Here is a 14,473-nt window from a genome sequence, read left to right on the forward strand (position 1 = left end):
GAAAAAATCCTTCCATCAATGAGAAGCAAAGGAGAGCCAAGCTGAAGTTTGCCAAAGACCATAAGAATTGGACCATAGAGGACTGGAGTAAGGTAATCTTCTCTGACGAGTCTAATTTTCAGCTTTGCCTAACACCTGGTCGTCTAATAGGTAGATGGAAACCTGGAGAGGCGTACAAGCCACAGTGTCTTGCACGCAATGTGAAATTTGGTGGAGGATCGGTGATGATCTGGGGAGGCTTCAGCAAGGCTGGAATTGGACAGGTTAATCTTTGCAATGGACGTATGAATCAAGCCGCATACAAGGTTAACCTGGAAAAACAGTGGATTCCTTCAGCTCAGGCAATGTTCCCCAACTCTGAGGACTGGTTTTTCCAGCAAGACAATGCGCCATGCCACACAGCTAGGTCAAGCAAGGTGTGGATGAAGGACCACCACATCAAATCCCTGTCATGGGCAGCCCAATCTCCAGACCTGAACCTCACTGAAAACCTCTGGAATGTAATCAAGAGGATGATGGATAGTCACAAGACATCACACAAAGAAGAACGGCTTACATTTTTGTACCAGGAGTGTCATAAGGTCACCCAAAGCAGTGTGACACTGGTGGAAAACATGCCAAGACGCACGAAAGCTGTGATTAACAATCATGGTCATTCCACAAAATATTGATTTCTGAACTCTTCCTGAGTTAAAACATGAGTATTGTTGTTTCTGAATGAATAAGAACTTGTATGTTATCTGTGCATTATTTGAGGTCTGAGAGCACTGCTTCTTTTTTAATTATTTTGACGATTTCTCATTTGCTGCAAATAAATACAAAATTTGTAGCTTTGAATTTCGGAGACATGTTGTCAGTAGTTTATAGAATAAAACAAGAATGTACATTTTACTCAAAAATACACCTATAAAGAGAAAAATCAGAGAAACTGAATATTTTGCAGTGGTCTCTTAATTTTTGCCGGAGCTGTAGGCTGGATGTAAGCTTTCTATATATCCAGCGGGCTACCATCTTCATTAGCTCATATATCAGCACAACCTCTATCATGCACTTATTTCCTCTTTATGTGCTTTTCACCAACCTTTTTCTCTCCCCTCCCTGTAGCTGTACATGCTTTCTCCCCTTCATCTCCCTTCTGCTATTTCTAACACTGAGAGAAGGGAGAAGAGCAGCAGCAGTTCTGGTGAATTTGTAACATTCTTGCAGATCACTCGGCTAGATAAAGGACTTACACACTCTTCAGCAGCACAGTAGTAGAACATTTTGTTATGAAGACTGTTTAGAAAGATTTTTTTTAACTTTTGCATTTAGGAAGCAAATAAACAAATACCAAAATCGGAGTGGAGGTGTAGTGTTTAATCAGTTACAACCTTGGTAATATACAACAATATTTCAGTAGTATAATAGCGTGCATATGTTTTCTGTGAATGACATATTAGCAATTTTTGCAACAATTTGTATATTATTTGTGTAAGTAACTCTGTATTCAGTCAGAAGAATTTTTGAAATCATCAGGGAAGCAATGACCTTTCCTTAATTCAGTTTCCTGGATAACGTGATACAGCGATGTGTAAGAAAAATAAGTAAGAAAATAAGGAGAACATACGTCAGTAAAAAACAAGCATTGGAGTGACAGATGACAAATTTAATGCACAGCTCTTAATAAACTTCTTACATATTTGGGTTGTACATGTAAGATAAAATGAAAACAAGCTATAATTTAGACTAATTTTGTGGGGTAAGCCATAGTAAATGTGTCATCTGATTGACCGCCATTAAACCGCGGCATTTAATCAAGCTAGTGCAAAACTGAAAAAAGCCGTAAAATGTTTATTAATAAATAGGGCTTCTGCAAAAAACTTGTATTAAGGGGATGATAAATTACCCCCAAGGGACAGGTTAAGAGCACAACGGCCTCATAAGCTTTTCGAGCAATCATTCTTCAAAAAGTTGGACGGGTTGCCACCCTTCTTTTAACCCTGCTGTTGTCTTCGGTCAAAAATGACCGACCTTGAACTTCAATATTCTTTAAAATATTCAAGATGCGGCTCTGAAACCCGTGGCCGACCGAGCCATCCTCATTTAAGTCAATCAACCACAAGTTTCAAAACCGCATCTTAAACACCCCAAAAAATACCAAAGTTCAAAATCGGTCTCCCCAGACCGAAGACAACAGCAGGGAAGAATGGACTGAAATTGGCACTTGACTGGAGCATCACAATGAAGCCATGGATCAATAAGTGATATTAAGTGATAAGTGATGAAAATAGTTATTTTTTCTTATATTCAGACCACACCGGGACATTTTTTCTTGCTGAAAAATAAGAACGGATTTCCCCTTTTAACTCACATAATTATGATAAAAATCTTCACATAAAATAGTGCCCAGGAACAAGTTCTAAAAAAATTTGTTTTTTAATTACTACTTGAAAATCTTTGTAAACGCTCCCGAGCCATGTTGAGCCGTTGAATCTGATCCTTGAGCTTCTGTCTGTCTCCGGACAGTCCGTCCCGTTCATCCAGGAGGTCGGTCTTGTTTCGTTCTTCCAGCAGACGGATCATTTCATATTGTAATTTCTCCCTGAACTCATATAGGATGTAATGCTGAATAATCAGAGGGACCTGATTAGCCAAACGAGTGGTGGTGTTCTGGAAGAGGAAGAAAGGCCAAAAATTACACACAAAAAAATTTGGACTCGTCCTTTGATTTTGTTTTGGATGAAGCCAGCAAAATGACAGCTCGGTTATTGAGGGCTGATGAGTTAAAATAAAAATTATACTCACACGGGCCTTACCTGTCCCACCTCACCACTCTGAACCTACCTTAGTTCTGTGCCATCTCTTCTTTCATAGTTTTTTAGTTTTTCCATAGTTTTTAAGGTTGAGGGTAGACAAATTAATCAAGTTGAACCTATAATCTGACATGTGGATCCAGATCCTATAATGGATCCAACACATAGATCCACTTAATATGAGGATCCAGGGGAAGGCGAAAACCCCATGGCAGTTCCACAAAAGAAAAATAGATTTTCCCTCTTTAAACCTTTCTCAGAGATGACCTGTGAGTTCTGCGTCTGCACTGATATTTGTAGATATTTTGTGCTCTACAATCCCGTAAATTAGTGACTCACCTGAAAATAAGCTTCCAAATGACTGGACAGTTCGTTCATTGACAGCTGCCTCTGGTCATGTAGAGCATGATTTCTCTCTGTAGATTTTATAGCTGACAACGCCTCACAGTACAGAGTGTCCTGACAATGAATGATTTTCTCCATTTTGAATTGTAACGCGATTGTCGCCTCAGCGTCTTTTTTCTGCTTGTGAGAAATATCTTCAATTTTATCCTTGGAACACGGAAGAAAAGAGTGCAAATATGAAAGATAAGTGGAAATAAGAGATGAAGAATCTGAGCATATCTAATATTATCCTTATTGAAAAAATGGCCAAGTATGAGATTGACAAGGCTGCGGTTAGGAGGATTCATAACTGGCTCAGTGATAGTACTCAGAGTGGTAATAAATTGTTATACATCCAATTGGAAGAGTGTTACCACAAAGATCTGTCCTGGCCACAGTGTTGTTCAACATTTTTATAGATGATCTAGATGAGGGAACTGAAGCAATCTGAACAAATATTCAGACGATGCAAAGCTAGGAGGGATAGCTAACACTAGACAAGACAGAGAAAGGATTCAGAAGATTCTAGACAAGCTTCGATAATGGGCAGCGACTAATAGAATAGTATTTAACGGAGAAATGCAAGTTTCTACATCTGGCAGGGAAAATGAAAATTACATATACAGAATGGGAGGAATAGAACTAAGCAACAGCATGTGAGAAAAAAGACCTGAGTATACTAATAGATCACAGACTGCACATGAGTCACCAGTGTGATGCAGCAGCAAAAAAGGCAAACACAGTTCTAGGATGTATTAAGAAAAACATAGAATCTAGATCCTGTGAAATATTATCCCCTCTACTCCTCCTTAGTCAGGCCTCATCTGGAATACTGTGTCCAGTTCTGGGCACCACATTTTAAAAAAACATTAACAACTGGAGCAAGCTCAGAAAAGAGCTACCAGGATGGTGAGCGGACTGCAAAGTATGTCCTACGAGGAGCAATTAATGGATCTGGGAATACCTGCTCATCCACTCGTCCCAGAACATTGAGTGAAACAGGAAAAGTAGCTTGTCGACACATGACCGCAGGTATGCGTCCCACATAAAGGAAGTTACATGACAAACCATTGAGCCAGCAATAAAGGGGAACCCTGACAGTGTGCATATTGCACACTATTAGGCCGGCTTCACACTCAGCGTATGAAAATACGGTCCGTATATTACGGCCGTAATACGCTGAAAAGTCCTGAAAATAGTGGTCCGTAGCTCCTCCGTAGGCAGGGTGTGTCAGCGTTTTTTGCGCATGGCATCCTCCGTATGTAATCCGTATGGCATCCGTACTGCGTGGTTTTCTCGCAGGCTTTCAAAACCAACATACCGCTATAGAAGTGATCCATGTGTCCCAAAAAGAAAAAAAATATATATATACTGTCTATATATATATATATCAGTAGACACATATATGTATATATATTAATATTTTTTCCAGCGCTATACAGCTTGAAAGCCGGTAATTCAATTACCGGCTTTTTCTTTCTCCTTCCTAAAACCCGACATGATATGAGACCTGGTTTACATATAGTAAACCATGTCTTCTCTCCTTTTTTTTTGCAGATTTCACACTACTAATGTCAGTAGTGTGTATCTGCAAAATTTGGCCGTTCTATCTACTAAATTAAAGGGTTAAATGGCGGGAAAAATTGGCGTGGGCTCCCGCACAATTTTCTCCGCCAGAGTAGTAAAGCCAGTGACTGAGGGCAGATATTAATAGCCTGGAGAGGGTCCACGGTTATTGCCCCCCCCCCCCTGGCTAAAAACACCTGCCCCCAGCCACCCCAGAAAAGGCACATCTGGAAGATGCGCCTATTCTGGCACTTGGCCACTCTCTTCCCATTCCCGTGTAGCGGTGGGATATGGGGTAATGAAGGGTTAATGCCACCTTGCTATTGTAAGGTGACATTAAGCCTAATTAATAATGGAGAGGCGTCAATTATGACACTTATCCATTATTAATCCAATTGTAGTAAAGGGTTAAATAAAACACAAACACATTATTTAAAATTATTTTAATGAAATAAAAACAATGGTTGTTTGAGTATTTTAATATTAAAATAAACCAACAATATCCTTACCCTCCGCAGATCTGTAACGTCCAACGATGTAAATCCATCTGAAGGGGTTAAAATATTTTGCAGCCACGAGCTTTGCTAATGCAATGATGCTCATGGCTGCAAAAACCCCGGAAAATGAAGGTAAAGTAGGTCAATGACCTATATTTAGCTTCATTTGCGGTGAGGCGCCCTCTGCTGGCTGTTCCTAGATCGTGGGAACTTTCCTAGAAAGCTCCCAGGCTTTCTAGGAAAGTTCCCACGATCTATGAACAGCCAGCAGAGGGCACCTCACCGCAAATGAAGCTAAATATAGATCATTGACCTATATTTAGCTTCATTCCTTGGGGTTTTGCAGCAAGGAGCAGCCTGCATTAGCGGAACTCCTTGCTGCAAAATGTTTTAACCCCTTCAGAAGGATTTACATCGTTGGACTTTACAGATCTGCGGAAGGTAAGTATATTGTTGGTTTATTATGTTTTTTCTTTTACAGAACGAGGGTCTTCAGTGCTTGGATTGGGCGTTAAATAAAATATTACAACAACCTTTGTTTTTATTTCATTAAAATAATTTTTAATAATGTGTGTGTGTTTTTTTTTAACCCTTTAATTCAATTGGATTAATAATGGATAGGTGTCATAATTGACGCCTCTCCATTATTAATTAGGCTTAATGTCACCTTACAATAGCAAGGTGGCATTAATCCTTCATTACCCCATATCCCACCGCTACACGGGAATGAGAAGAGAGTGGCCAAGTGCCAGAATAGGCGCATCTTCCAGATGTGCCTTTTCTGGGGTGGCTGGGGGCAGATGTTTTTAGCCAGGGGGGGGGGGCCAATAACCGTGGACCCTCTCCAGGCTATTAATATCTGCCCTCAGTCACTGGCTTTACTACTCTGGCGGAGAAAATTGTGCGGGAGCCCACACCAATTTTTTCCGCCATTTAACCCTTTAATTTAGTAGATATAACGGCCAAATTTTGCAGATACACACTACTAACATTAGTAGTGTGGAATCTGCAAAAAAAATGTAGAGAAGACATGGTTTACTGTATGTAATCATGTCTCATATCATGTCGGGTTTTAGGAAGGAGAAAGAAAAAGCCGGTAATTGAATTACCGGCTTTCAAGCTGTATAGCGCTGGAAAAAATATTAATATATATACATATATGTGTCTACTGACATATATATATATATATATATATATATTTATATATATATACCTATTCTATCTGTACACATTTATTATACCTATTCTACTGTAAGCTGTCAGTGTGATTTTACTGTACACCGCACTGAATTACCGGCTTTTCTCTCTAACACCGCTGCGTATTTCTCGCAAGTCACACTGCTTGTCCGTGTGTAATCCGTATTTTTCACGCTTCCATAGACTTTCATTGGCGTATTTCTTGCGCAGTACGGTGACAAACGCAGCATGCTGCCATTTTGTACGGCCGTAGAAAGCCGTATAATACTGATCAGTAAAATACGGCAGATAGGAGCAGGGGCATAGAGAATCATTGTGCCGTATTTTTTGCGAGTTTTACGGACGTAGTTTCTGCGCTCTTACGTCCGTAAAACTCGCAAGTGTGAAGCCGGCCTTAGGATTCAGCATTTTGCAGTCACATAAAATGATTGCAAACATTTACATTCAGCCCAGAAAACTTCTTTATCTCAGAAGTCAGTAAAATTAGATGCAAAAAGATATATTTTTTTTAAGGTGGACAATACAATTTCGATAGACCTTACCGTGGCAGCGTAGGAAAGATTCTCGAACTGAGCAAAACGTGTAGAAGCTACGTCTTTAAAACATTTCTGGATGAGTTCTAGAACAATAAAACGGATATTTATCACTTGAAAACTGTGCACTCCATTTTCAAATCAGAAACGTTTTTTTTCACTTTCCATCCAAATGCTAAAGCGTTGAATTTGCTCAGCTAGATTTTGTTTTTTACTTTGTAGCAAATGCAGAAATCATAGATATGTTGCAACACAGTGTTTTTGGCTTTTGTTCAAAGCTGAACACCGAAGCAAAGAAAATGACATATTTAATTAAAAAGGTATTCTACTATTCATTAAAAGTTTTTTTCCCATCCTTGTTCATGTAAAAAAAAAGATAGAAAAAAAAAGTATTACCTTTCGGACGTGCCACCCTTTTAGCCTGGAGGAAGCATCAAAATATGAAAAAAATAAGGTATTATGGTGCCTTATTTAAAGATCAACTGTCTTTTAAATTTTTTTCCATAAGTCAATAAGACGCATGAAAATAAGAAACTTTGTAATACAGTATATCCTATTAGAGAAATCTGCTTCTTTCTCCTTCTGGACCGATCTTTCATTATCAAAATTCTCATTTCACAGGTAAAATCTGTCTTCAGTGAATTTTCTTATTGCTGGGATAGGAAATGACAGTTGGTGCTCATAAAGGATCAACTCTCCATAGAACTTTATAAGCACCAACTGTCATCTCCTATCTCAGTAATGTGAAAATCTGTTTTCATTGAATACAGAATTTATAGAATTCACATGTGAACTGAAATATCAGTCCAGGAGGAGAAAAAAGTGGATTTTTCTGATAAGATCTATTACAGTGTTTCTTATTTTAATGAGTTCTGTTGATTTATGAAATAAAAATTAAAACGACAGTTACTCTTTAAGCATTTTTACATCGTGGAATTTTTTTTTCTTTGTTGAAAATATAGTCGGGAAAACCCTGTAAGAAGTTGACAGATCAGAATTGGAGGATGGAGCCTTGGGGTTGCAGTCGTTCCTGGGACATGGAGCTTAGGGGTCCAAAAAGTATCCTTTGGCCTATGTGACAATACTAATAATATTGAAGACCCGTTATTGTTGGGGGCCGTGTTGGAGATTTCGATTAATGCTATTGGAGACCACCAACAGAAGAAGAATCACTGTCCACATGTTAGCGGCATCCTCATTACTATTACTCTTAGGTGTGCAAAGGAGCTGTATACACAAAACGATAGGAGGACATTTTGCATCCAGGACTTTCACCACGTTCCTTCCTTAGTTCATAAGTGTAATATTCTCAGGTGTAATTTCCATCACAGATTCATCTTACCAGTGACGTCGTGCAGCAGATTTAGAGCCGGAACCTGAAACATCACAATATGTTTCCTCATAATGTTCTCAAATTTATTGTAGTTGATGAATCCGATGAGCTCGCGGCCTCGATACTGATTCTCATACACGTCCCTTTCTTGTCTCATCTCATTGACAACTGCAATGTGAAGACTCCGTGTTATACTGAAGCAATAGGTATACTGTATTTTTTCCATTCTCCATTATTAAAGAAACCCGCTCTCGACCAAACCTGCACAAACAACTACAGACCAATCCCCAATCTCCCCTTTATCTCTAAACTCTTGGGAGAGCCTAGTCTACTCCCGCCTTACTCATTACCTCTCCACTCTCTCCCTCCAAGACCCTTCACAGTCCGGTTTCCACCCCCTACATTCGACAGAAACTGCACTCATCAAGGTGACCAAAGACCTTCTGAACAGCAAAATGTAACGGTGACCACTCTCTGCTCATTCTTCCCGACCTTTCTGCAGCTTTCGACACTGTTGACCACACTCTCCTGCTCTCTAGGCTCCAGTCACTAGGCATTAAGGACACTGCTCTCTCCTGGTTCTCCTCCTATCTTTCTGACCGCTCCTTAAGTGTATCGTTTGTTGGCTCCACTTGATCTCCTCTTCATCTCACTGTTGGGGTACCTCAGGGCTCAGTCCTTGGCCCCCTTCTCTTCTACCTCTACACGGCCCCAATTGGACAGACCATCAGCAGATTTGGCTTTCAGTACCATCTTTATGCCGATGACACACAACTATACACGTCATCCCCTGACCTTACCCTCGCTGTACTACAGAACCCCACTGACTGTCCGCAGTCTCCAACATCATGTCTGCTCTCTATCTGAAACTCAAGCTCTCCAAAACTGAACTTCTTCTGCTCCCGCCATCTACTAACCTCCCTAAATCTGACATTTCCCTCTCCGTGGGTGGCACCATAATAACACCCCGGCAGCAAGCGCGCTGTCTGGGTGTTACGATTGACTCCGATCTCTCCTTCACCTCCCACATACAATCTCTTGCCCGCTCGTGCCGCTTACACCTAAAGAACATCTCTAGAATCCGCCCTTTTATCACCATGGAAACAACAAAAACCCTCACTGTCGCCCTGATCCACTCCCGCCTGGATTACTGTAATGCTCTATTATTTGGCCTCCCCCTCACTTGATTTTCCCCTCTCCAGTCTATCCTTAATGCAGCAGCCAGGGTTGTCCATCTGGCTAATCGGCACTCGGACGCGTCCGCTCTTCACCAGTCATTACACTGGATGCCCATTCATTATACGATCCAATTCAAAGTACTAGTTCTCACCCACAATGCTTTCCATAGTGCAGCACCCCCTTACATCTCCTCCCTCATTTTTGTCTATTGGCCTAGCCGATCGCTGCGCTCTGTACACGACTTTTGACTAACCTCTGCCCTAATCCGTACCTCCCACTCCCGAATCCAAGACTTCTCCCGTGCTGCCCCAATCCTCTGGAATGCTCTACCCCAAGATATTAGGACCATCCACAATTTGCATAGTTTTAGGCGCTTGCTCAAAACACATTTGTTCAGAGCGGCCTAACGTGTTCCCTAATCAAAGTCATTTTATGTTATATAACATACTGAATAAGTATGTGTTATTAACAGAATGTGGTCAATACTTACGTATCTATATTTGCCAGGTCTAAGTCAGGATCTGTATTTTATATATTGACTTAGAATAATCTAACTAGGACAGTCCTGCAGAGCGTACTTTACTTAATTCAGCTTTTGCAGGATACTGTTACTCAGAGATCTACATGACATGAAGACGTCCTACGAGGGCCAGGCAATGCACCCTGGGTAAAAAGGTATGCAAATTATCTTACTTCCAGAAAAAACTAAACTATCTCTCTAATGTCACCTAGTCTATGAGTTGATATCTAATTGCCACATGACTAACGATAGTAGCCAAACCAATATCTACTTCGAAAAGAAAACGCACCCATATACAGACATCTGTTTTGGGATTCTGTGCAGAATAGGGTAGTGTTGGCAATTTAGGGATAGCCCTGTGTTTAACCCTTTACCAACATCCTCTATACCTGTAGACAAGGAGGTAGCGGGTGTTTGGAGCGGGCGTCGGGGTGTAAGCGTGCCCTATACTTGGCAGGTAATGTCTGTGTGCAGTGATGAGCGAGCGTGCTCACTATTCGAGTGACGGTGGGGTGCTTAGGTATACAGGGAGTATCGCGGGGGCTCAACTGCAATGCTCAAGTCCCCGCCCCGCATGTTTTGAGGCAGTTAGACAGCCAATAAACATGCGGGTATTGCCTGACAAACATGGTAATGCCGTAGCTATGTTGGCTACAGCATTAGCGTGTATGGGAGTCAATCCCTAGCGACTCAAGCATGGCGCTTGAGCACCCATGTTATTTGAGGTGTACCCCGAGCACCCCAATGTCACTCAAGTGGCGAGAATGCTCGCTCATCACTATCCGCTAATGGCCAAGAGTGGCGTGGAGTGTTGACCAATTAAATGCTGCTGTCAATCTCTGGCAATGGCATTAACAGCACACCAGCATCGGGGCGTGCCCATGATGTGATCGCGGGCTACTGATGGGTTGCTTTGACAGCAAGGAGTCCGTTGAAGACCTCCGCGCTTGTTATGTCGCTCCCTTGAAACTGAGCCTGTGGCCGGGCTTCAATGGAGATGGTGAATTTTACTATATGCAGCAATACTGTGATATTACTGTATATAGTACAAGCGATCAGACAACGGACGGTTAAAGACCCCTAAGGGGATTAATAAATAAAGTTTACAAAAAAAAAAGTTTAAGTCACCCTCCTTTTCCCCCCACTAAAATTAAAGAAAATAAAAAATACATGTATGTGATATCTCCGCGTCTGTAACAGTCTGATCTATCAAAATATAAAAATAATTAACCCTATCGGTAAACACCGTTAGTAGAAAAAAAAAAATCCAAAATCCCAAAATTGCAGGTTCTGGGGTTTCATCACCACAGAAAATGCTGTAACAAGCGATCAAAATGTCATATCTATGCCAAAATGATATCAATAAAAATGTTCCCTTGCCCCACAAAAAATAAGCCCTCACACAGCTCCACAGAAAGTGAAATGTAAACGTTACGGGTCTCGGAAAATGGCGACACAATCAAAAACATTTTTTTTCAAAATTCAGATTTTTTTTTTACCGATAAAAATAATGAAAAAATCTGCACAATTTTTATTTTACTTTAATCGTACTAATGAAGAGAATCATACTGCCGGGTCATTTTTACCAAGCAATGTATGCCATAAAAACAATCCCCAAAAAACAATGCCAGATTTTTTTTTGGGGGGGGGGGTTTTCATAATTTCACCGCACTTGGATTTTTTTCCATTTTCCAGTACACTATGTGGTAAAATTAATTATATCTTTCAAAAGTCCAACTCGTCCTGCAAAACACAAGCCCTCATATGTCTGTTTTTTATATTTTTATAACCCCTTCCCAAACCTCAAAAGACAACAAAATGGAGGCTCGCCTGCCACCAATTTTGCTGGGTTCGTGCTAATTGAATTCTGAAAAACTCAGGTTCTGACCTAATCCGACCTTTTCATGAAATTCATAACGAATGTCGTGCTAATTACAAATGGATTTTCTCATCTCTAATCGTTAGTGACTGTCTGTGCTTCCCATAGCAACCAATTGAGTCGCAGCTTTCATTTTCCAAGAGTTGAATATGAAATGAAAGCTGCACTGTGATTGGTTGCTAGGGGCAACACAGACATTTATTCCTTTTAGACACTTTAACAAATCTCCCCCATTGTATTTTATAGCTTGTAGCCTCGCCCAAAACACACAGCGGTTAACTCTACGTCTGGGACTATAAATCCCAGCGAACACAAAACTAGAACTGACGCCCCAAGTCACCCGCAATGAAAGCGCGGTGCTGCCTGGCGACAGAAGCAGGGGCAGGAAGGGCTGGCACTGATGTAATGTAGATGTCGCACACGCCCGCTTTTGATCCGAGGGTCAGATCTAAATTGGCAATGCAGTTCTATAGGTCAGAAAGGAGAAGGTGGGGAAACGTTTTTTTTTTTTTTTTCAGGTATGAGAAAAAGTGATGCCACTCTGACCACACTCTGACTACACTCTGATCAAAATAAATGGTTCATTTTTCTCGTACGTGAGACAAACTGACATCTGAATGAGGCCTTCTACTAAGGTCCACTACACCCTAAATATAAAGAAACACAACCCAACCCATGCAAGTCTCCAATTACAACCATAGTCAGATGGTCACAAAATTGTCTGCAAGTATTTTTCCAACTTTCACAATTTTCCAACGACTCTAGAATACCAATGTGGGCAGCGTGGTGGCTCAGTGAATCCTATCTCTTCTCGTGATCATCTGGCCTGGCACGACACCATTGTCATCACGCCCCGCCAATCAACAGGAGCATCATGGATGCCGTCATGTTAAAAACGGTACTCCCACTCCCACTGCCGTGGTTGATGGAGTGGGACTGCGAATCGATTTGTCAGCTCTATGTAAGTAACAGGAAATTTAAAAAAAAAAAAAAAACGACTTTACTTGTTTTACTTGTGAGCTGGAGATCAGCTTTATACTTACACACTGCACATGAATTCTTAATGGTCGTTTCCCAAGAGTCGAAAAGTTTTCTTAAGTTTTTGAAAAGTTTTAAGTCTTCGGTGTTTCCTTCTTCATCTCCATTTACTACTTTCGTAATTCCTTCCTCAAAATCTTTGATTTTCTGCCAAAAAAGAAAATAAAATAAAATCATGTTGCCACCTCAAAAGTTATCACCTATCCACAGGAAAGGTTATAACTTTCAAAGCCATCAGAATGCAGTGATGGCCGCACACTACTTCTTCCTCTATGGGACTGCAGAGATGGAACGCTATACTCCGCTACATATAAAATGAATGGAGCAGTGGGGCTTATTCCAAAGGGGATACATACAAAGTAATCTGTAGAGAGGAATCTGATAGTATTTAATTTTTCTGCAGCGCCACCATGGGAAAAATTAAGCATTACCCCATGTCAACTGAAATCAATGAGTTCACTATGTAATGCTTGACCGTGGAGTGTAACACACGACGCTATTGAAGTTGTTTTCTGATCTATATTACAGATGAGGGTCCAGAATGTCGGACCCCCCTTCCTTCCAGAATCAGGTACTGAAAAATAAGTTTTAAAAAGCAGGCCTCCCCTCCATTATGTACTTACTGATATAAGAAAATGAGACTTCTCCTCGTCTGTGTCCGGGACGCCTCTGCCGATCTGTCTCAGCTGCTCCTCCGCCTCCCGGAGCTTACTTCTGATCTGGTGTTCTATATTGGGTAATGTTTTCTAGAAAAGAAAATGTTTACATCAAAAAAGAGAAAAAGAATGGTAAAAAAGCATAAAATAGCCAAAAATGTGTACATAATCGCCCCAAAAAATATATGATCATTAATCATTGCAGTAACAGTGTGCCGCGTGTTTCCAGTGGCAGTCAACAGAATTGTGAATCCAATTCTGGACTAAAAAACTATTAGAACAAAAGGACTTTATTTGGGGAGGGCTCAACTTTTGTTCCCCTTCAATTAATGGAAAGAGAGGCTATAATATAAGAGAAGTATGCTATATGGCAAACACGGTCAGTTCATCCATACATTACGCTGTCAGCAGAAATCAACTGATCACCAGACCAGTGTGTAATTAGAAGAGCTGTTTTTTTTTTAGACAACCCCCTTAGGGCGTCATCATGTACCCTTTTAAACAATCTGGTGCAATAACTTCTATAGGTTCAAAATTAATTAGGTCTTTTCATTCACTAGAGTGGGAGAGAACTTGTAGTACCACGATGTCCAGAGTTGTGCCACTTCCGACGTGGTGGTGATCAGTGGTGGTACCAGGAGTCAGACCCCTGCTCCCTGATAATGAAGACCTCGACTGATCACATCTATAATAGAGGACTCTACAGTACGTCTGTGTAGGGAATAACTAACCGACTTTACATACTTACGGAGATATGGTACACCAGCTCTTTGGTGAGTCTTTCTGCCAGGTTAGGTATGGTGGCCTGTCCCCGCTTCACAAGAACGCTACAAGTAAAACAATGATACCTTCATAAACTATGTGTGATGCAGACAACAACCCATCCAAGCATTGGACGG

General features: G+C 40.8%; 1 protein-coding gene across 1 annotated transcript in view; it reads right to left on the bottom strand.

Moving 5' to 3' along the window:
* Positions 1-1,335: 1,335 nt before the first annotated feature.
* The window catches only part of LOC138672582 (interferon-induced GTP-binding protein Mx1-like), a 41,540-nt gene continuing 28,402 nt past the window's right edge, over positions 1,336-14,473 (bottom strand). Inside the window, exons 11-17 of the mRNA XM_069760711.1 lie at positions 14,323-14,401; positions 13,542-13,664; positions 12,924-13,065; positions 8,312-8,470; positions 6,979-7,055; positions 3,132-3,344; positions 1,336-2,649 (exon numbers count right to left, since the gene is read on the bottom strand). Of these exons, the coding sequence (XP_069616812.1) occupies positions 2,416-2,649; positions 3,132-3,344; positions 6,979-7,055; positions 8,312-8,470; positions 12,924-13,065; positions 13,542-13,664; positions 14,323-14,401 (1,027 nt within the window). The 3' untranslated portion in view covers positions 1,336-2,415. The remainder of the gene's footprint in view (positions 2,650-3,131; positions 3,345-6,978; positions 7,056-8,311; positions 8,471-12,923; positions 13,066-13,541; positions 13,665-14,322; positions 14,402-14,473) is intronic.

This window comes from Ranitomeya imitator, chromosome 3 (assembly GCF_032444005.1).
Source record: "Ranitomeya imitator isolate aRanImi1 chromosome 3, aRanImi1.pri, whole genome shotgun sequence".
NCBI classification, from domain to species: domain Eukaryota; kingdom Metazoa; phylum Chordata; class Amphibia; order Anura; family Dendrobatidae; genus Ranitomeya; species Ranitomeya imitator.